Source organism: Leptidea sinapis, chromosome 14 (assembly GCF_905404315.1).
Source record: "Leptidea sinapis chromosome 14, ilLepSina1.1, whole genome shotgun sequence".
Classification (NCBI taxonomy): Eukaryota; Metazoa; Arthropoda; class Insecta; order Lepidoptera; family Pieridae; genus Leptidea; species Leptidea sinapis.
This window is the reverse complement of record NC_066278.1, coordinates 10256655-10278769: the sequence shown is the minus strand read 5'-3', so window position 1 is coordinate 10278769 and position 22115 is coordinate 10256655. Positions and strand designations below refer to the sequence as shown.

Below are 22115 nucleotides of genomic sequence, written 5' to 3'. Positions count from 1 at the left end.
AATTATAGCAAAAAATATAGAACTTTAATTAAAACCTTGTATTTTTTATAGATATAGTTTTTGGTAGCATTGAACTAGGTAGAAATGTAATGCAGTATTTATTTCCAATGGTACTAGGAAATCATAAAATTTGGTAACATGAAATCTTAACACTGCTAATATTATCGCTGAAATACGTCCAGTATCTATTTTATTTTGATAATTATTGTATTGTAACTCGTGGTATATTGATAACGAATGATTAGTTTGATAATATTTTGCGAAATTATGATTTAATTTACATGAACCGGAGTAAATAACAGTTTACATTTACCAGTGGTAGGATCCTTTGCACAGGATGCCGCCTAGATTATGCGTACCACAACTGCGCCCATATCGTCTGAATAGCGCCGTAGCTCACTAGCTAAAGTCTCACGGTGACGAGCGCAATTGTAGTGCCGCTCAGAATTTTTGAGTTTTTCAAAAATCCTGCATTGTCATGGGCATCAGCTGAACGTCCTGCTCGCATCGGCCCATATTTTCATAAAAAAAAACCTCCATAAACAAACAGTATAGGATATGTTTAATTTAAATAATTATGAATGACTTCTAATTATAGTTACACTCATAATTGTGAATCATAACCAAGACCATATTTTTTTATTTATTTATAAATATACAGTGTTTTTTTATGGAATAGGAGGACAAACGAGCGTACGGGTCACCTGGTGTTAAGTGATCACCGCCGCCCACATTCTCTTGCAACACAGTTTCTTCTTAAAATAATACAAAGTCCTGTAAAACTGTTTACACAGTTTGTCTACAGGATCGAGCGAGTCTCATTAAATAAATCTTAAAGCCTATTTTACAAATGTTATTCTAGTATACGATGAAAATAGATTGTAGAGTCCTTATGAAACAAAACGTCGCATATTTCTAAACTGTGGCCTACCTAACTGTGCTAATAAAAAATCTGTTTAAAACTCGTAAATGTTTTAATGAGAAATAATCAGAAAATATTGCATTAATTTGGTTTAGTTATGTAAAAACAGAGCTTGGTCAATAACATTATAATCTTGTTAAATAGAGTAAGAATAATGAATTGTTTATTTCTTATAATTGGTCACAGATTAAGTACCTTGAAGTTCAGTTATTCAAATTTTTAACTTAAATATTTTTAATGATAATTTAGTTTAAGCGCAAATGAATAAAGTTTATTTGACTTTGACTTTGATAAAGTCAACTACTGTTTACTTAACATTGAACTACAACTAATTTGTGAAACCAAATTTAATATCATTAAATAAATCCCTTGATTGTTTTAAGTGAAGCTAATGTTTAACTTCGTCTGGTCGGCGTCTAGTTTTGCGCATGTTAACTTAGCCACTAGCTTTAACTTTATTATAACTCTCGCCACTCAGTATTGAGCGAACCTCCGCATGAGGAGGACATGTTGCAATGTCGGATAATCGCGACTCACCGCCTCCGAGCGGCCTCCGGAACCGTGTCAGTTTCTTCGAGAGGGTCTGGAGTGGTCGGAGAAGCAGCGACACCGTAGACTCTACAACGGATGTCGACGATATAGAGCGGCGCATCGAACAGCGCAAACGGCGCCCCGAATCGCCGAAAATTGAAGTTAAACTTAAACACACACGCGACACCCAATCGCCGACAAAATCATATGAATCTACATTCCCAAATTTGAAGTTGAGACATGTTGAGACTGAGGCCTTGGAGAAGGAACGTCAGGTTGAGGGAGACCTGGCCTCTGGATCCCGGATTGTGAAGTTTGAACGTGTTGTAAAGAAGTCTGTCGGCGAATTAGGAGAGGATAGACCAGATTCCCCCCAGGGAGAATGGTACACGGAGTACAAGCATCATGCTATCCACAATGTGAACAGGAAAGAATACTCCAGGAGCAGATCGGAATATGACTCTCACATCGCAGAAATACGAGGTATTTATAATCTAGTAATTGCACGAAATAAATTTTTGAACAAAATATTACTGAATAAGTGGATAAAATTAGTATATAATTTAATGGATCTTGCAGTGCGTCTAATTTAAGGTTTAAAATCTAATATAAAAACATGATCACGATTACCCGCGTTTTAATCCTTTAAAAAGTTTTTTTTAATGGATGTGAACTATTTATTAAAAATTCTAGACAAATAATAGAAAATCTAATAAGGTGCCCGGCGAATAAAAAACTTAAACTGATATTGATAGTGTCTTCTAAAATATTGTGAATTTGTTACGATTTTCCCTAAAGGAATTTCCCCTTACAGTTGATCTGTGGTGGTAGGATAATGGTAACCTTGTATAATCTCTTAGTCATGCCAATAGGGCCATGCCATTAGCATGAAAAAATATGGTAGTAAAAAAGCCTTATATTATTATGTTTATTTATTTTGGTAAATATAAAATTAAGCTTGTTTAATAAGACGTGATTTTATGTATGTATGTATGTGTGTATGTAATAAAACGTTCTCAATACATCGGAAGATATTTATTTATTGAATAAAACTTTACAGCATTTATATTTTACAAATTATTACTTTAAACTATATACATGTATTGCCTGTTACGAAGTTTGACAGGATAAATTATAATGAAATAATAACAATATGTATAGACAAGGGTCGATAATTTTTCAAACCAAAAAAAGTAATAGTAGGTTGAAACCGTTTGGAAAAGGAAGATAATATAACAAAAATGAAAGGAAAAATAAATTACCAGTGATCTGAGGTCGGAAAACGGAAAAGGGGGGGTGTTTAAGGGTAAAAAACAGTTTATCTTGATATTCGGTCTACTACTAACCACAAGTCCTATGCAAAAAAGGTAAATAGCCAAGCTGTAGGTAATAAAAAGATCTACAACTTTTGTTTGTTATGTTTTCACATAACATCAAACTTTATGTGCAAAATTCAAAAAACTAAGTGTTTGTTTTTTGGAGGATTTAAGAAATGAGAATTTTGGAAAAAATAGATTCAATACACAATAAGGGTGTAATGAATAGCGTTGCAAATAAAATAATATTTATTATAATTTTGGTTTCTGTGAGCCAGCCGTAACAAGAAGAGACATGCCATTAATTTTTCTTTAGGGTTTTAGAAGAACTACCATTCTCTTGTAAGTTATTATGTATCTTAGGTTAAGCCTGCGTAGCTAAGCCATATTGTGCATTTATAACTTGGTTGAAAAATGTTATATTTTTCTATTTACACAAACACTTAATTAGTTTTGTTATAAGTTTCAGTCAATAATTATCTAATTGATGGTGCAAATAGTATCAATATCTGTTACGTTGTTTAGGAGGGGTTTGTGGATATACAGATAGCGGAAAACGAGTTTGTTTCATAATATGTGATGATAAAAGATATAGTAAATATACACAACCGCGTGTGTGTATGTGTGTGTGTTAATCTGAAGCAGTACTGCCTTGTTTAACATTTACGTATTTAGGCCGAAAGCTTAAGTTGTTACATGCCAGTTACCTTCCTCATGGGGCGAGGTCGGGGTGACCAGGGCTTACGGTTAAAATAATTATTAATTATTAATAATTGATGACTAAATAATTAGGACAACCACCCGACACACGACACAACCACTGAAATGTAATCCTTCTAAAAGTGTCTTCTATCGAGTCTTCTCTTGAGAAGGTCGCGGAATGGGGAAAATTGAACCTTGTCCAATTTAACCCCCAGAAGACTCAAGTTTGCGCGTTTACCACTTAAAAAACCCCATTTGTCGTATCACCGCTCTTCGACAACACTTCCCTCAAAGCCTCGCCTAGTATCGGAATACTGGGTCTCGAAATCTCGAGCGATTGCCAATTTCGTGGTCATCTGGAAGGCAAAGCCAAATTGGCTTCAAAGAAACTGGGCGTCATTAATAGAGCACGGCAATACTTCAAGCCGGCCCGGCCCACATACTAGGGCTCTACAAAGCGTAGATCCGGCCACACATGGAGTATTGCTGTCATCTCTGGTCTGGCGCACCCCAGTATCAGCTCGATCCATTTGACCGCGTGCAACGCAGAGCAGCTCGAATTGTCGGGGACCCAGTGCTCTGTGAACGGCTGGATCACTTGGCGTTGCGTAGAGACGTCGCTTTATTGTGTGACTTCTACCGCATTTATCACGGGGAGTGTTCCGAAGAGCTGTGTAACCTTATCATCGTCACCGTCTGGATGTGTGGCGGTCCTCCACAGTGCGGTTTTCAAGGAGCTTTCTTCCACGTACTACAAAGCTGTGGAATGAGCTTCCTTGTGCGGTGTTTCCGAGACGATACGACATGGGTACCTCCAAAAAAAGCGCGTACTCCTTCCTTAAAGGCCGGCAACGCTCCTGTGATTCCTCTGGTGTTGCAAGAGATTGTGGGCGGCGGTGATCACTTAACACCAGGTTACCCGTACGCTCGTTTGTCCTCCTATTCCATAAAAAAAAAAGTTCCTTATCGAATAAACAATTTTAAGGATATTTAAATATGAAAATTTTCTAAATTTATTTCTCTTAAGTTACTGAGTTGTTCTCAAAATGTTTAAAATCTTCGTTGTATTTTAATTACATGAAAAGGCGTTTTCTTACATCAGAAATTTATGATAATTAGCACAGTAATGACCTTATACATCTTGAAAATCTGGTTGTTTACATTTGTGATGATAGATTCAGGGAGGCATAACTCCCAAAAGTACCATAGGTGACACAAAACACTGTTAAAATTCGTTAATATCCTAAGTCTTCTATAAGTATCTGATTAATAGGTGTATATTATAATTATATTATATATATATATATTTATAATTTTCAAACAAAATGTTTTATTCAAATAAAAACCTATCAGCAAGTAATTCAAGGGATTTCAAAAATAAATGCTTTTTTTTAAATAACTTACCTGTTAAGTACAAAATTTTCGATTTATTAACACTTATATTTCGTTTTTTTTAGTGACATTTTGTTTGTGTACGAAGAGTGTCCCAGTGCCGATGTAATTACAGCCACATGAGACAAGTCATATTAAGTCGGTCACCGTGCAATGTAATCGGTTTGTATCGCATTACGGTACGCCTCGGGTCGTTTTGTGATTTTATATAAAATGGTCTTCTTTGGTAGATATATTCGATTGGATTTAATGCTATGCACATTTTTAAGAGATCCCGAGTTGCGCACCTCATCCATTAATTCAACAATTCTTTCCTCGCAACATGTTTTTTCTGACGCCCAAACTTAACAGATTTGTTCTTACATAAATATTTTTTAAGAACTTTGACCGAGGGATATTGTTTATAAATTAATTGTTTCATTAACTGAAACCTTTTTAATATAACAATTTTAAAACAGCATACCTTAGACAAAATCGTGAGTAAAAATTCAAAAACTATGGTTTCGTTCTTGACAATTTCCTTCTCCAAAAATTAATCAATCGAAACGAAATTTTGGAAAGTCAATGGGAAGGAAACATTCTATGTCAGACTGTTTTGATTTTATAAATATACTAGTGGACCCAACAGACGTTGTCTTGTACACACGTCTTAAATTTGAAAAATCGGTCCAGCCGTTAGGAGGAGTTCACTAACATACACATGAGCAGGAGAATTATATTATATGAACGGAATTGAGGATCTAAACCAATCTCAAATTCACTGGAACACACAAAAATATTATCAAAATCGGTCCAGCCGTTTAGGAGATAGTTCAATTGTGAATCTAAACCATCCTCGAATCCCCTTGAACTCATACGAAAAATTTCATCAAAATCGGTCCAGCCGTCTAGGAGGAGTTCAGTGACATACACACGCACACAAGAATTATATATATAAAGATCTTCCTACTCATATCTTCTCTTTCTTGGCGTGCGTCCGTGCAAAATGGGATGTCGCTGTGCCAACTTAATGGCTGACAGGCTTGGCCCTGTTTCAGTATGACATCTCTCTCTCTGTTATCCCTACTTAAACATTATATTGAGATAAAACCTTTAGTTGCGAATGCAACTGGCAACTACTAGTAATATTTATAGATCCAGTGTCCTGATGTTCCCAGTAAACTCCTAAACTAATTAACGGATATTAATGGGGATTATTTCATGGAGTAATCCAATTAATTTAGTCCAATTTGAGTTTTTATTTTGATTTGGGATCCATAATTAGTTTTATTTCAATATTTGTTTGGTATGGACATATTTTCTATGTGAGAATTTATTGACGCACGGTTTGACAGTTCTGCTGTGAAACAATTTCAATAGAACAAAAGGGAGCATATTTTACGCAATTATTTTTTGATGTTATGAAACAGTACTTTATCTGTTACTAGCTGACCCAGCAAACGTTGTATTGCCGATATTAAAATCGCGATACAAAAGTAACTGTTGATCGTAGATAGGTGAAAATTTATTTTTTAAAGCTGACTCATAATCAAACAAATTTAAAAAAAAATGTCAAAAATATTAAAAAAAAAATCGTGTGGACCTGTGGACTTAACATTAAGGGGAATGAAAAATAAAATCCGATTCTCAGACCTACTCAATATGCACTCAAAATTTCATGAGAATCGGTCAAGCCGTTTCGGAGGAGTTCAATGTTTAACACCATGACACGAGAATTTTATATATTAGATGTACAGAACAGTTATATAATATATTATAAAGTTTATAAATAGAGGAATTATGACTGAAATCAACTTTAAAGTTATAGTTTTCGGTTAAAAATATGTTTTTTTTTATACAAAAAAATGTTTTCAGCTGTCAGTTCATTTAATTTTAATTGTAATTAATACTGTAAATTGAAGGTGTGTGTATTTTATTGCTTATAAAGTGTTTTTTATTCTATTCTCTTCCTAAAAGTCTCGAAGTCCCGTGTTTTGATAGTAGGCTGTTTCCAGGAATTGACAGGAACTCCCAAACTTTAGTCAGGGCGCATTATTTCCCATCACATGGATGTCATGGTCGTCTCGCTCATCTCGTGATTTTTTTAATTAAAAAAATACTATGTCAACTAACTCCTTATGTAATCTATTAGTTACCTTATAATCTGTTTGTGTGGCCGTACCCAATGACCGATAAGCCGGCGCCTTGTGGACAGACAATCTTATTAAAGGTAATTAACTGCTTATTGTGTTACACATTACTTATCTGTAGAAATTCTCGTTAAGACATGTTATTATTAAACAAAGTACAAAGAATTACTCAAATGCCGATATTTAAAATTATATAAAAAAAATATGTATGTATTACACAAATAAAATTTGAAAACAAAATTTTATGAACGATGCGGAACTCGAACCCGAGACCTCTCGCGTTCCGTGCGAGCACTCTTACTAACTGAGCCAACCCTTGTTGAATTGTTAAGATTGCAAGAGCGACATCACGAGACAAATCCCTAATATGCAAATATTGAGGTTGAGCCGTTTTCCAACTGTAAAGTAGATCGTCTAGATGAAGCCACAACCTGAGAGTTGAACAAAGCATACAAGATTTTATGACGATACGTCACTCGAACGGTTAGCTCAGTTGAGTGAGCACTCGCACGGAACCGCGATGTCGTGGATTCGAGTCCCGCATTGTTCATAAATTTTGGTTACACATAGTTTAGAATTCTTTTTGATGTCATTTCTAATATACTAGATACTACTACCGCTTCGGAAACAAATGGCGCTCTGAAAAAGAAAAAGCGGAGCAAGAAACTCTCCCAGCATTTGTTTTTTGAGCTCTTTTTAATGAAATATAAAATATTGTCATTGCGATTGCTATAAAATATACATTATCTAGTTCAGGCAGGGATCGAACACAACCACTTAGATATTCCACTGTGGAGTAATAGGATTTACAGACCCAATTTTAATAAAACGTGTAAATTTATTTAAAGATAATGCCTGAACAGTGGCTGGGACTTTATTATAAAAGTGTTCACATTTACCCTTTAAGCTATTGTGTGTATGTATGTATCTTATGAAGCATATATAAATTAATCCCAAAAGCGAGGGATATTACTTTAAAATAAAAACTTGTTAAGTCATTATTATTGGTGTAACTATATTGTCGCATTGTGTGTTATTTTTCTTCCGGGACATTCAATATATTGTTTGATAATATCCATGTTTCAAATATACATAAGTGACTCTTGTGTAGAGTTCAGCAATATAACAGTTCTAGCCCAACTAAACTGAAGCGAAATTTCTTTTTGGTTGACTTTCAAGGTCTTGTTTATATTAATAATAATAATATTGACACACTTTTTACACAAATTATCTTGCCCCAAATTAAGCATATATAGCCTGTGTTATGGGTTGCAAGACAAAGATATATTTAATACTATAAACTTACTTAAACATACATAAATACATTTAAACATCCATGACTCGGAAACAAACATCCATATTCATCATATAAATGCTTGCACTAACCGGGATTCGAACCCGCGACCTCTAGCTTAGTAGGTAGGATCGCTAACCACTCGGCTATACAGGTCGTCGTATAATGTGATGAGACCTATGACTATTTATAGAACATTAGATGAGACGGGTAGATATTCACCTCACAGTAGTTTTGCCCAATACAAGTTAGTAGGTACTGATACAAATATTTTTGAAAATTTATTGAAGTAGGCGTTACTTTGCGGAAATCCATAATTATCCAAATGTTTTCAGTTTTCCTTAGTTTTAATTCCGCCAATATTTGTCTTTTAAACAATTCAGTCTGAGGCAAAACAGTCTGAGGCAGTCTATTTTGAATGGGTGGTAGTTTTTGACGTTCAATAAGTGATTTTGAATCCTATTTTGAATAAAAATATTTGATCCAAATGTTTTGAGTTTTCTTTAGTGCTAATTCCGACAATAATTGAGACATTCGAGTCATGTGCCAGATTTTGGCGAGACAACACGTCCTGAGGATGCCTCGTGTAGAGGCGAAACCCGTGTCGAATTGTTTAAAGACAAATATGGGCGAATTAACACTAAAGAAAACTCAAATCATTTGTACAATAAATCATTGCTATAGTTTGATGCGATTACTTATTATGACAGTAATCACGACCATCATGATCACGAAGCATCCTTGCGGAAATAATGAATTCAAGCTCTAAAGGTTGGTGCATCCAATATATGATAATTATTTATACTTATACCATTTATTACTTTTGAAGAAATATTTAAATTTTGAACACGATTCATGTTTTGGATGCAGCACTTTACAAACTAATTTGTTATATATATTACAGCTATTGAAAAATACTCTATTGATAGAAACAAGTGGCCATTGAGTTTCTTGTATGTTCTTCTCACGGGCTCTACTTTTTCCGAACATATGGTAGATTATTTATATTTTTATAGATATAATGTTTGACTTTGACTTTGTACTTAATTCTTCTCACGAGCTCTACTGTTTCTGTACATATGGAATAAATTGAAAAGATATATTTACAATGACGATTGAAAAGCGGTTAGTCGAAGCCTAATTAAGTAAAGATTATTTGTCTTTATTCAAATTCAAATATTTTGATTCAAAATAGGATGTGACATCACTTATTGAAAGTCAAAAACTACCACCCATTCCAAAATGAATGCCTCAGACCTGAGAAGAATGGGCGCAACAAACTCAGCGGGCTTTTTTTTCATATAAAATATGTGTTACAATAATAAAAGTAACATTGTACAATTCAACTTATTATTTAATAGCCTGAGGGCGGTCGCTCCATTCCCAATCTTCGGTATCATTAAGAAAGTCTTTTCTGTTATAGTAACCTTTACCACACAAACGTTTTTTAACAATTCTTTTGAATAACGTAATACTTTTGTTTTGAACATTTTCTGGGATCCTGTTGTAAAAGCATATACATCGCCCCACACATAACTCGACTTAGTCGAGTTGTCAAGTCTTGTCAACTTTGGCTAGTTGTGATATATATGTGTTCTAATGATACTCTTACAGAAAAGTCGATGATGTCATGAGGTTAAGAGATCAAATATCTTCAAATTTTAATGTTTACGTTTTTCTTATCGTTTTGCTTTAGCGACCAAAAATGTAACGCTGTAGTTTATGTTGTGACATTCATTTCAAGGTTAGATAAAATGCCGGTGAAGCTAGGGTTGACAACCGTAATCTAAAATAGAGTATTGTACTTTATTTCATGTGTATAGTGTACTCTATAAACTTATAACACATCTAGAATACGTAAAAACTCTTTTTGTTAAAACTTACTTGTTAACAAACATAACATAAAAAAGTGTGTGTGTGCTTATGTATGCACGCAAGAAGTTATACTTCTTTGGCGTAACAAATCAAAAGTCCTTAAAATTATTAATTCCTCCTGCTATTCTACGTTTGTAGAAATAACTAAATTGTTAAAATCCTGCAAAGATGGCTTTGACACTTAATTATTAAATAACGAATACGGCTGTATGGGCTTGAACCCTTTGCCTGTCGCAATCATGAACGAAGAAACCGAAAAAATAACGAATGTCGCAAACGTCAGAAAATATTAGGAACCAACTTCACCCTGTTATTTTTGTGTTACAGTGATGCGCGCGCATCTTAAAAATTCACTCTCATCAGTTTTTCATAACGCGCTTATGTATAACTTTAAAAATACTTTCTATTTACAAACTTTCTTAAAATCAATGTCGTAAAACACACATATAAGGACATATAATTCGCAGTCTCATACGGAACGGCAAAAGTGTGCTTAAAGACAATGTAAGCACAATTTTCTCCTTAGTCATGTGTCAACTGTCACTGTCCGAATCAAATCTGAACTGAATACATGTTTTACATTGCTGCTTATTGACAAAGGATATTTTAAACAACTGAAGTAAATGCGGCAATGTATAGTTATAGCAGTCGAAGATTATTATGGTGTGATTTTTGGCATGTTCCATATTTCGGCTTAGTTTTTGTACGACGTCATATGTCTAAATGTATAAAACTTCATTGACTAAATCCATTAAAGTTCCGGCGTTCCTGAACGCAATCAATGTGACAATTTGTAAAAAGAAAGGAAATATTTTCAAAAATTTAAAGAAATGATACTCTTTTATGAATCCTTATTTTCCCTTACTGATATCAGACATACCCGCGGTTATACCTCAAAATCAACAAAACTTGTTTTCTTAGGGAGTAGATTACAACATAACGCAATGAAAATATTCCGACGCAAAAAATACCGTGCACAAAGAAGGATCTAATGATAATTTTTAACCGAATAGAATATTTATATAAAATTTGAAATATCTAATAAAAAATTTGTAAGTTGCTTCCCAAAAATAAACTTTCGAGTAAAAAATCTCCGAATTTTAAGCGATAACAATATTCTTTTTTTAAAGAATTGAATAGAATTAGTACTTTTCTAAAACTTAAACCGAACAATTTTTCTATTTATTAAGTAATTTTTGAATAAACAAAAGAAAACCAGTAAAATAAATGCCCATTTGCAGCTTAGCCACATGATCAACACAATGTAGGGTTGGTTGTAGCTTCTTGACTTGAAAAGCTTGACAACCCTAGGTGCAGCCAAAATATGAGTTTTATGCAGATTGGTATAAATATTATCTTAATTAGAGATTCAAGAACCAACCAGTCCGTGTTATTCGACTTTTATCAATGTTTTACTCAATATTCTGTTGAGTAATAACTTGCATTTTTAATATTTGTTCTTAAATTTACATGTTTAAATAATAATATTTATTCGTAGCGAGATTCTTTTCCATCTTTGCATTAGTTGAATTATATTATTGGTTATAATTACTTGTTTACCCGGACACCACGGTAGCGCAACCAGTCGCCGCTACCAACAAAATATATTTGTTCTTAAATTTACATGTTTAAATAATAATATTTATTCGTAGCGAGATTCTTTTCCATCTTTGCATTAGTTGAATTATATTATTGGTTATAATTACTTGTTTACCCGGACACCACGGTAGCGCAACCAGTCGCCGCTACCAACAAAATATATTTGTTCTTAAATTTACATGTTTAAATAATAATATTTATTCGTAACGAGATTCTTTTCCATCTTTGCATTAGTTGAATTATATTATTGGTTATAATTACTTGTTTACCCGGACACCACGGTAGCGCAACCAGTCGCCGCTACCAACAAAATATATACAGCTCTTTAAGGAGTTAGATACTCACCTGGTGTCGGTCTGGTTGCGTAACCAATTTGGAGGCGCGAACACCTCGAATGCGTCATGCATGACTCTGGTGTCTATATGGTGTCTAGTTTGGTAGCTTTATTTTTAAGAAAATATGGGACGGGACTATCAAGACGTTCAGCATACGGTAACTGATACGCCTTGCCGATTGCAATGCAGTGCCGCTCTGAATTCTTGAAAAACCCAAAAATTCTGGGCGTCATTATAATTGCTCTCGTCACCTTGAGACATACCATGTTAAGTCTCATTTGCCCAGTAATTTCACTAGCTACGGCGCCCTTCGGACGGAAACACAGTAGCCGCTTAATAGCTTACGGACACCACGGTGGCGGACACAACTGGTTGCGCCACTGTGGTGTCTGGGTGTAATGTAGCCCTAATACGTCTATAGCCTATAATCGTTAAGTGTGACCGGGCGATTATTCCATAACTATTACAGATATCAAAAAACTTTTAACTGATATTGAAAGTACGTTTCCTAATCAGTAAAATGACATCAATATCTTTTTTTAAATCAAACGAGAAGTATTCAAAATTTTGATATTAAACACATCATACAATGAACAGGCGGGGTTCATAATTTATATGGCAAAACAACGTTTGACGGGTGAGCATTAAGTATTATAATAATAGTGTGGTTTTGTACCAAACATAGTAATGTTTAATAACACGACACGATTTATTGATTGCTCCTAAGCGTAGCGTAAAGGTCACAGAAGTTATATTACGAAAGGCTAACATTATAAAACGCATTGAATATAGATTATATTAGGTTTAGGTAGCTCTTTATAGGATCTATTGATTAGTTTTGTGTTCTGTAACTGTTTTACCATATTATTATAGTAAATATCTAATTAACTGAAATTCCTTTCTCGAAGTTTAAAATTGGGTGTTTTATTTATTAAAATACTAGCTACCCGGACAGACTTTGTTCTGTGAAAAGTTTATGGAAAATTTTTAATTAATATAATGTAATTTCCGAGTGAATCCGTTATTTATATATCAACAATCAACGACGATAACATACAAATATAAGTTTGGTAAACTGCAATACTTTATTACTTTAAAATCTGTAATATCTTCGAAAATATTTATTTAAATAACATGCTGTAATCGCTTCATAAATAAGCCATTATTTCTCGTAAAAGTAAAGGATAAAAATGGTTATTGTGGGTTATCCCAAAGCCTCCCTAAAGATTACCCCAAAAGGTACAGAACGCTACTAAAATTATTATGTAACTATGTCATAGGTTTCTTTTCCATTCGTCTTATCACATTTATTTCATATCTCTAACACATGTTAATAAGGTTCGTTCTTAGGCTGACATCCATAGAGCGTACTTAGATTATGCTCAGACTTTACTAACGTAAAACTTAGCTGAGTGTGATAAAACGCAAACTTGATTTTTGCATTGGGTTTTCTTAGCTTAAGCTCAGCCTAATTTCAGTTACAAAATGTCTGTTCTTCATCATCAGTCTTCCGACGTCCACTCCTGGACAAAGGCCTCCCTAAAGATTTTCACTCGGCTCATCCGAGTTGGATTCGACGAGTGACCTCTTACGCGAAATTGGACCTACCTAACTGTATTGTCTGTCCAAGGTAGAGGTACTCGTAGAAAATTTCGAAAGTACAGTTCCCAATTGTTATGGGAGTAGGTGCGCCATGGACATTAAAAAAGACATAAATAGGAAAAAAGACACTTAACATGATCTTCGTCTTGTCTATGTTCATTTTGAGACCCACTCAAATGACTATAAAAATGAAATTAAAGATTATACTAAGCTCACAGTTTTACATAAATACGTCCTATAGATCACAGTCTTACTCAAAAACTGGAATGTTATCGCCTTAACAAGTTGTGTACTTAAATATGACGTCACACGATGATGTCACTAAAATGTTTACGTGCCTCTTGAGTGTTGCCTTGTGACCTTGAATATTTCAATGCCAAATGAAACGGAATGGAAAATAGTAATAGTCAGTTGACCAGTGTATTTTTAATAAAAAAAAACAATTTTTAGTTTTCTGTAGATATTAACTACAATTCATACGAATTGTTTTATTATGAATTTCGAGTTTTTTTGGTTGTTAAGTTTAATTATCAATAACTCTTTGTTTTGTTATATAAAACTTTTTGATAGGTTTTTCAAATATATTGGGTATTGTCTGCCAAAAACAGTGACAGTTTTACCTGTGTGAGCTCCTTTGACAGGATGCCGGCTAGATTATGGGGACTACAACGGTGCCTATTTCTGCCGTGAAGCAGTAATGTATAAGCATTAATATGTTTCGGTCTGAAGGGCGCCGTAGCTATTCAAATTATTGGGCAACTGAGACTTAATATCATATGTCTCAAGGTGACGAGCGCAATTGTAGTGCCACTCAGAATATTTTTGGGTCTTTCAAGAATCGTGAGCATCACTGCATTGTAATGGGCAGGGCGTATCAATTACCATCAGCTGAACGTCCTGCTGATCTTATCCCTTACTGTCATAAAAAAGTGACATTATTATGTTCTGGGTCAAAACACATCACAAAAATATCACATAAATCTTATGCAGAAATTGTAAAAATATTTTTTAAACGACTTGAAACTTAACTAGGTCGGTAATGCAAGATGGCTGTCTAGTGTACGGTATCATTTTTTTTTAATGAAAATAAGGATCGAGACGAGCAGGACCAATCAAAATAACGACAACAAGTAAGCAGAACTTACGTTTATGGTAATTGATACGTCCTGCCCATTACAATGCAGTGCCGCTCAGGATTCTTGATTATACATACATAGACAAAAATTCTGAGCGGCACTAGTACAGCGCTCGTCACCTTATAACATAAGATGTTAATTTTCATTTGCCCAGTTATTCACTAGCTACGTCGCCCTTCAGACCGAAACACAGTAATGCTCACACATTACTGCTTCATGGCAGAAATAGGCGCCGTTGTGGTACCCATAATCTAGCCGGCATCCTGTGCAAAGGAGCCTCCTACTGGTAAAACAATCAAGAAAATATAGAATAAGCGACCAACATCAACATAAATATTGTTGTTATGGTTTTATATCGTCGGCTGACTTATTAGCCTCAATCGCTGAGGTTAAACCTATATTAAGAAATAAGTGTGATCTCATTCTTGCTTTCTACGTTATCATTTTGTTCGTTGGGAATAATAAACGACGTACTCGAGGTCGCAGCGACTCACCATGTCATGAGATACGCCATTTTGTTTTAATTTACTTTTTATGACCACTTGTTTAAAGGGATATTTTTAGAATATTAGTAATGACTAGATTATGTTATGACTAAAGGGCTGAGAGCGTAGTGTTGTTTTAATTTGCATAGCATTACACTTAGATTAAAGATTAATATATAATAATAATTAATATAATACAAAATACTTACTGATCATGCGTGATCCCAGTGACTTGAATTCTTTTTTTTTTATGGAATAGAAGGACAAACGATCGTACGGGTCACCTGGTGTTAAGTGATCACCGCCTTTTTTTCTTGCAACACCAGAGGAATCATAATTCAGAATCATTGCCGGACTTTAACGAAGGTGTACGCGTTTTTTTCGAAGGTACCCATGTTGTATCGTCCCGGAAACACCGCACAAGGAAGCTCATTCCACAGCTTCGTAGTACGAGGAAGAAAGCTCCTTGAAAATCGCACTGTGGAGGACCGCCACACATCCAGATGTTGGGGATGATATCCTAACTTGTGGCGTGTCGTGCGAAGGTGGAATTCGGCGGCAGGAATCAGGTTAAACAGCTCTTCGTAACACTCCCCGTGATAAATGCGGTAGAAGACACACAATGAAGCGACGTCTCAACGTCGCAACGCCAAGTGATCCAGCCGTCCACAGAGCTCTAGGTCAAATGGACCGAGCTGATACTGGGGTGCGCCAGACCAGAGATGACATCAATACTCCATGTGTGGCCGGACCTGCGCTTTGTAGAGCGCTAGAATGTGGGCCGGCTTGAAGTATTGCCGCGCTCTATTTATGACGCCCAGTTTCTTCGAAGCCAATTTGGCTTTGCCCTCCAGATGGCCACGGAATTGGCAATCGGCCCGAAAAAAATTGGCTCGAAATTTCGAGACCCAGTATACCTATACTAGGCGAGGCTTTAAGGGAAGTGTTGTCGTAGAGCGGAGATACGGCATATGGGGTTTTTTTAGTGGTAAATGCGCAAACTTGAGTCTTCTGGGGATTAAATTGAACAAGGTTCAACTTACCCCATTCCGCGACCTTCTCGAGAAAGGACTCGATAGAAGACACAAGTTTATCCCGGCACTGGTCGACGTTTTCCCGAGAGAGACCTGCATGGCCCGTGTATACGGCATCACCAGAGCTGTCGACTGCAAGCAATGTATGTTGGCGGTGTCCAACATATTATTGATATGCAGTAGAAACATCGTGGGAGGTAGCACACAGCCTTGGGGCACTCCAGCGTTCACGGGCTTGGGACTCGAGCAATAACCGTCGACAACGACCTGTATACTGTGCCCAGTGGTCCACTTGCATAAGCTCTCGGGAAGCCCAAATGATGATAGTTTTGCGAGGAGCGCCTTGTGCCATACACGATCAAAGGCCTTCGCTATATCCACGCTAACTTCCAGGCCTTCCCCCTTGCTTTCAATAGCCGCCGCCCATCTGTGTGTTAGGTATACCAGAAGATTATTTCTTGTAGTATTTTTTTTACAGTTTTACATATGCGTGGTAACGCAACCCGGTATTTGAGTTTCAATTATTAGCATAGTTTAACGTGTAAGTAATTAATGAAAAAGAAATAAAATTATAATGCACACAAACAATAGTAAAAAAATTACAAAATTTTCCGTTATAAACTAATACATAAACATCCAAATACCGTTCATCCACTTTGTTAAAATCGTCTGCCATCCATCCGAAGATATATCACAAGCAGGGTAGGTTTCGAGAAGAGCGTTGAAAACAGAGAGAGACTTCGAAGTTAGCGTATGAAACAAACAATAATTGATTATAAATAATATCACATTGGCATGAACACTCGTTGTTATTGCAATAACCATATGCTACATTAAACTCTATTGTAAATACTTATATGGTCATTATTGGTAGTAGGTGACGGAGGTTTTTAACGAATGTGTGTTGCCAGTGATGACATACAGAACGCAGACGTGGTCGCTTACTATGAGGAAGCTCATGGTCGCTCAGGGCGCAATCAGACATGAGGTGGAGGAGATCTATAGGTGAACCAAAGGCACCAGCCAAAGCCCAGTGGGTGCGAAACTGAAGTGGCAGTGGGAAGGGCACAGCCCGAGGGACAGATGGCTGTTGGGGCAGTAAAGTCCTCGAATGGCGACCACGTACCGGAAGACGCAGTGTTGGTAGGCACAAGATGGACCGACGATCTAATCAAGATCGTTGATTGGGTTTGATGAGGGCAGCGCAGGACCGTTCGTCATAGCAATCGTTGGGGGAGGCCTTTGTCCAGCAGTGGACGTCTTTCGGCTGAAATGATAATGATGAATTATTGGTACTGACGTTCTACAAATATTAATAAGTTTCCATGATGTATTCCACTACTTTCAATGGGACCCAAAATACATGCATTCTCGCCATCCTCTTTTAAATTAAGTGCTAGTTTTTGAGTTTATTAATAAATATGTTTTATAAGATAAAATAGTGTAGTAATCTTGTATTGAATGTACCAACCGGTTGACTTTGACCGTCTAACAGCAAGATGTATAGTGTTATTGAATCATCTGGACAATGTCGTGGATATTGAATTACCATTGAAACTGTAGCCACTTCACGACTTCTCAGCTCTCAATGTTGTAACAAACAGCTCGCAGATACATTCTAGTTTTATGAGTCTTTTAAAACCTGATTGTTTTAGGTTGTAGGATCCAAGCGTTTGGATATTTCTATTCAGTGAGTTATATTTTAGTATATTGATATTATTTACCTGAAAAGGAATGTATTTAAGAAGGGAATGTTGAGTGTTATTTGAGAGGAAAGAAGATGGGTGATTTTTTTTTGGAGTGGATTTCCAACGAGCTGTAAGGATGGTTTTCGTACATTTTTGAAGGTACCTATGTCGAATTGTCCTGGAAACACCGTGCAAGAATGCTTATTCCATATACGTGGAGGAAAGTTCATGAAAACTGCACTGAAGAAGAGTCCCAGACATCCAGATAGTGGGGATAATATCGCAATTTGTTGCATGTTGTGCGAAATTGGAATTCGGCAGGAATTCGTTCAATCAACTCTTCGAAACGCTCCCCTTGATTAATGCGATAGAAGACCCACAATGGAGTGACATCTCTACGTAACGACAAGTGATCAAGTCATTTACAGAGCACTAGATCCTAAACAATCCGAGCAGCTCTGGTTTGCACGCGGTCAAATGGTTCGAGCTGATACTGGGGTGCGCCATCCCAGAGATGACAGCAATACTCCATATTTGACTGGACTGCTGCTTTGTAGAGAGAGCTAGAATGTTGGCCGGCTTGAAGGAATATAGACTTTATAGAGTGTTCGTTGCATGTTTTTACTCGGAAAGAGAGATTTTAATTTCTTGCCATCCAGATTGGGAAAAATATAACAATTATCTACGTTAAATATTTATTATTTTATTAAAACAATGCTTATAATTAAGCTATATTTACAATACTGTTATTACATTAAATTAAAACTATAATTACGAGGCAGCGTACCAGGAATACTGGCAGGATTTCTGTTGGATAGCTAGGTTAATAATACCACAGTGTCTGAAGATGAAGGTTTTCAACCAGTCTGTGTTGCCAGTGATGCATTACGGTACGCAGACGTGGTCGTTAACTATGGACCTGATGAGAAAGCTCATGGTCACTCAGAGGGCAATGGAGAGGGCTATGCTCGGAGTGTCCCTGCGAGATCGAACCAGAAATGAGGAGAACCGTAGGAGAACCAAAGTTACCGACATAGTCCAAATGATTGCGACACTGAAGTGGCAGTGGGCAGGGCACTTAGTTTGACGAACGTAGTTAGATAGCCGTTGGGGCTGTAAAGTCCTCGAATGGCGACCACGTACCGGAAGACATAATACAATACATTGGATGAGGGCAGCGCAGGACTGATCGTCGTGGAAATCTTTGGGGAGGCCTTTGTCCAGCAGTGGACGTCTTCCGGCTGATGATAGCTGATCAATTGACCGAAATAACTAAATTGAATGAATATATACAATTTTGTCAAACGTAGTCTTTCAATTTAAGGCCCAGCATACAAACTTGGAATACTTCATGTTCTGTCCGAAAACCACACAATGTACATTGTTTACCGTTCCTCGTATCGGCCGGGGTCTTGTTATTGACCCGGCTACTTGTTAACAAGCATGTCATGTGATAACGCGGTGACATCACCTTTGCTTTGTATGCTGCTCGGATTGATGCAAAGGCCATGAATTTTGATGAATATACCTTTCGCTAACCTCATCTAAACAAATCAACAAGATCCCAGAAAATATTCAAAACTAATGTATTGAGAAATTGAAAAGAATTGTTAAAATACGTAAAGGATACTATAACATAAATGACTTTCTTAATGATTGGGAATGGAGCGACCGCCCTCAGGCTATTAAATAATAAGTTTTATTGTATGACATTACATTGTAATCATATTTATTAATGAAAAAAAGCAGAAGCCCGCTAAGTTTGCTGCGCCCGTTCTTCTCAGGTCTGAGGCATACTTTCTGGAATGTGTGATAGTTTTTGTCTTTCAATAAGTAACATCATATCCTATTTTGAATAAAAATATTTGAATAATACTTTGAGAGATCTTTAGTAGGGGAAAATACTTATGAGTTCATCACGGTTCACCTTGAAATGGTCTTGATATATTTATATTAAAAAATTACCCATAAACCAAGAATATATAAGCGTATAGAGGACGTGACAGCTCGATTATGCGTGACAACCATTGATTTGTCAAGGTGTGCGTTAGCTAGCGGTTTATTATATACTATAGGCTGGTATCAACTAACTTTAGCAGTCACAGACATGTTATAGTACCGGTTAAGCAAAAAATGAGTTGCACCATTTGATAATTTTTAAATGACGACATAACTTTAACTGTTAACCGTAACCATCTAATCTTCACCGGTTAAAGCTGTTGTTAATTTTAAATAGGGACCTGTCAAAAATTTCAAAGAAAGATTCGACTTAATTGTGGTGCCCTTCAGACCGAAACACAGTAATGCTGACACATTACTGCTTCACGGCATAATTAGGCGCATTTGTGGTAGCCATAATCTAGCCGGCATCCAGAGCAAAGGAGCCTCCCACTGGTGAGGTTTGTGTTTTGTTGATAAAACCAACCTCGCTTATACATTGCATACTTTCTCAACTTTCATTTAAAATAAGTTTTATCAAAACAGCACATACTTGTACATTCAGGCAGTGATATATTGTACTATGATATGTCACTTTTCACCATTAACTTTAATTATGCCAAGGAATACGATCATGTAACACATTCCGCAGTCTATGTTAAAGTCACCGTTACTGTTAACGTCCAATTTGACTTAACCGTAACTATAACAGCTAATATTAAGAAACCCAGCCGAATATCATGGTTAATAATCAAATTATAACCTATCAAAGTATTAAATAAGCAAGCCGTTAAGCAAGACTACTTGGTTTTAATGGGTGGTATACGATAAAACAGTGTTAATAAATTATACATGGCTATTAAATGTATTTTTATGGTGAGACATTCAGTAAGCCGATTATATCAGTTTATTGAGTTCAAGGACAAGGAGGCTTCAATCTCAAATCTCCTGCAAAACTACCTTTTAATAGAATTAAAAAAAATTACATATCCAACGAGATGGAGTTTATATGAAGATCTAGTCGGGGCATCTTAAGACTCCACTTTCCGTCCTTCTGTATGTCAGCGGGCTATAATTCATAATCCGCAATAGTAATACAGATCTTTGACAAAGTGTGTTACAAACTGAAATTTCTACAGTGTTTGTTACATACTGAAATATTAACAGTGCATGTTACATATCGACCAATATCCAAAAAGGCTACTTCAATCATAACATATACATTCACTCTGATAGTCAGGCAGCATTGTTGGCTTTAGACGCTGACTTGACGTCGTCTAAGTTAGTCAATAACTGCGTTGAATGCCTGAATTCATTAGGCATGAAAAACAGAGTGATTCTCAGATGGGTCCCAGGGCATGCCGGAATCATAGGCAATGAAATGGCCGATGAGCTCGCAAGAGCTGGTGCTAAAGCAGTCCAATATGGTCCGAAACCCATTTGTGGACTGCCTAAGAGCGCCATCCGACACACCCTGAGTAACCAATGTAAACAAGAAGCACTTAAACGCTGGAACAACTCTTCAGGTTTAAACCACTCTAAAGCACTGATAAGGGCATTCAACAGCAGCTATTCGAATGAAGCCCTATCTTTGAACAGGAAAAATCTATGCATACTCACTAGGATGCTAACCGGTCACTGTCGCCTAAACAAGCACCTCAGTGTGGTCGGCATCAAAAGCGACAAAACTTGCAGATTCTGCCTTGAGGATGATGAAACGCCTATTCATCTACTCTGCGACTGCGGCCCACAAATGCATAAGGGTAACACAATCTTTGGCGACTACTTCGTGCCACCAGATAGTGTTTGCAACACTCGCGTCAAGGAACTACTGCGGTTCGTAGAGGCGGCAGGGCTTGACGACGAGCTTTAGTATGAGTGGCGAACACAATAGTTCAATCTTTAGCGAATTTTAATAGTTTGTGTTACAAACAGTATATTTGGACAGCGTATGTTACCTTACCTTTACCGTATGAAGGGCGCCGTAGCTATTGAAACTTGAGAACTTTGAGACTTAAGATATTATGCCTCAAAGTATATGCCGCTCAGATTTTTGGGTTTAACCAAGTATCCAGAGCAGTACTGCATTCAAACATACATCTTATAAAAAAAACACCTTCATTTGAATAAGATACTT

At 36.3% G+C, this 22115-nt stretch overlaps 1 protein-coding gene across 2 annotated transcripts in view; it reads left to right on the top strand.

Annotated features, from left to right (window-relative positions):
* The first annotated feature begins 1410 nt into the window (after nucleotides 1-1410).
* The window catches only part of LOC126967942 (muscle-specific protein 300 kDa), a 118559-nt gene continuing 97854 nt past the window's right edge, over nucleotides 1411-22115 (top strand). For both annotated transcript variants that reach the window (XM_050812650.1, XM_050812651.1), the window contains exon 1: nucleotides 1411-1936. In XM_050812650.1, coding sequence (XP_050668607.1) covers nucleotides 1438-1936 — 499 coding nt within the window. In that variant the 5' untranslated portion in view covers nucleotides 1411-1437. The remainder of the gene's footprint in view (nucleotides 1937-22115) is intronic.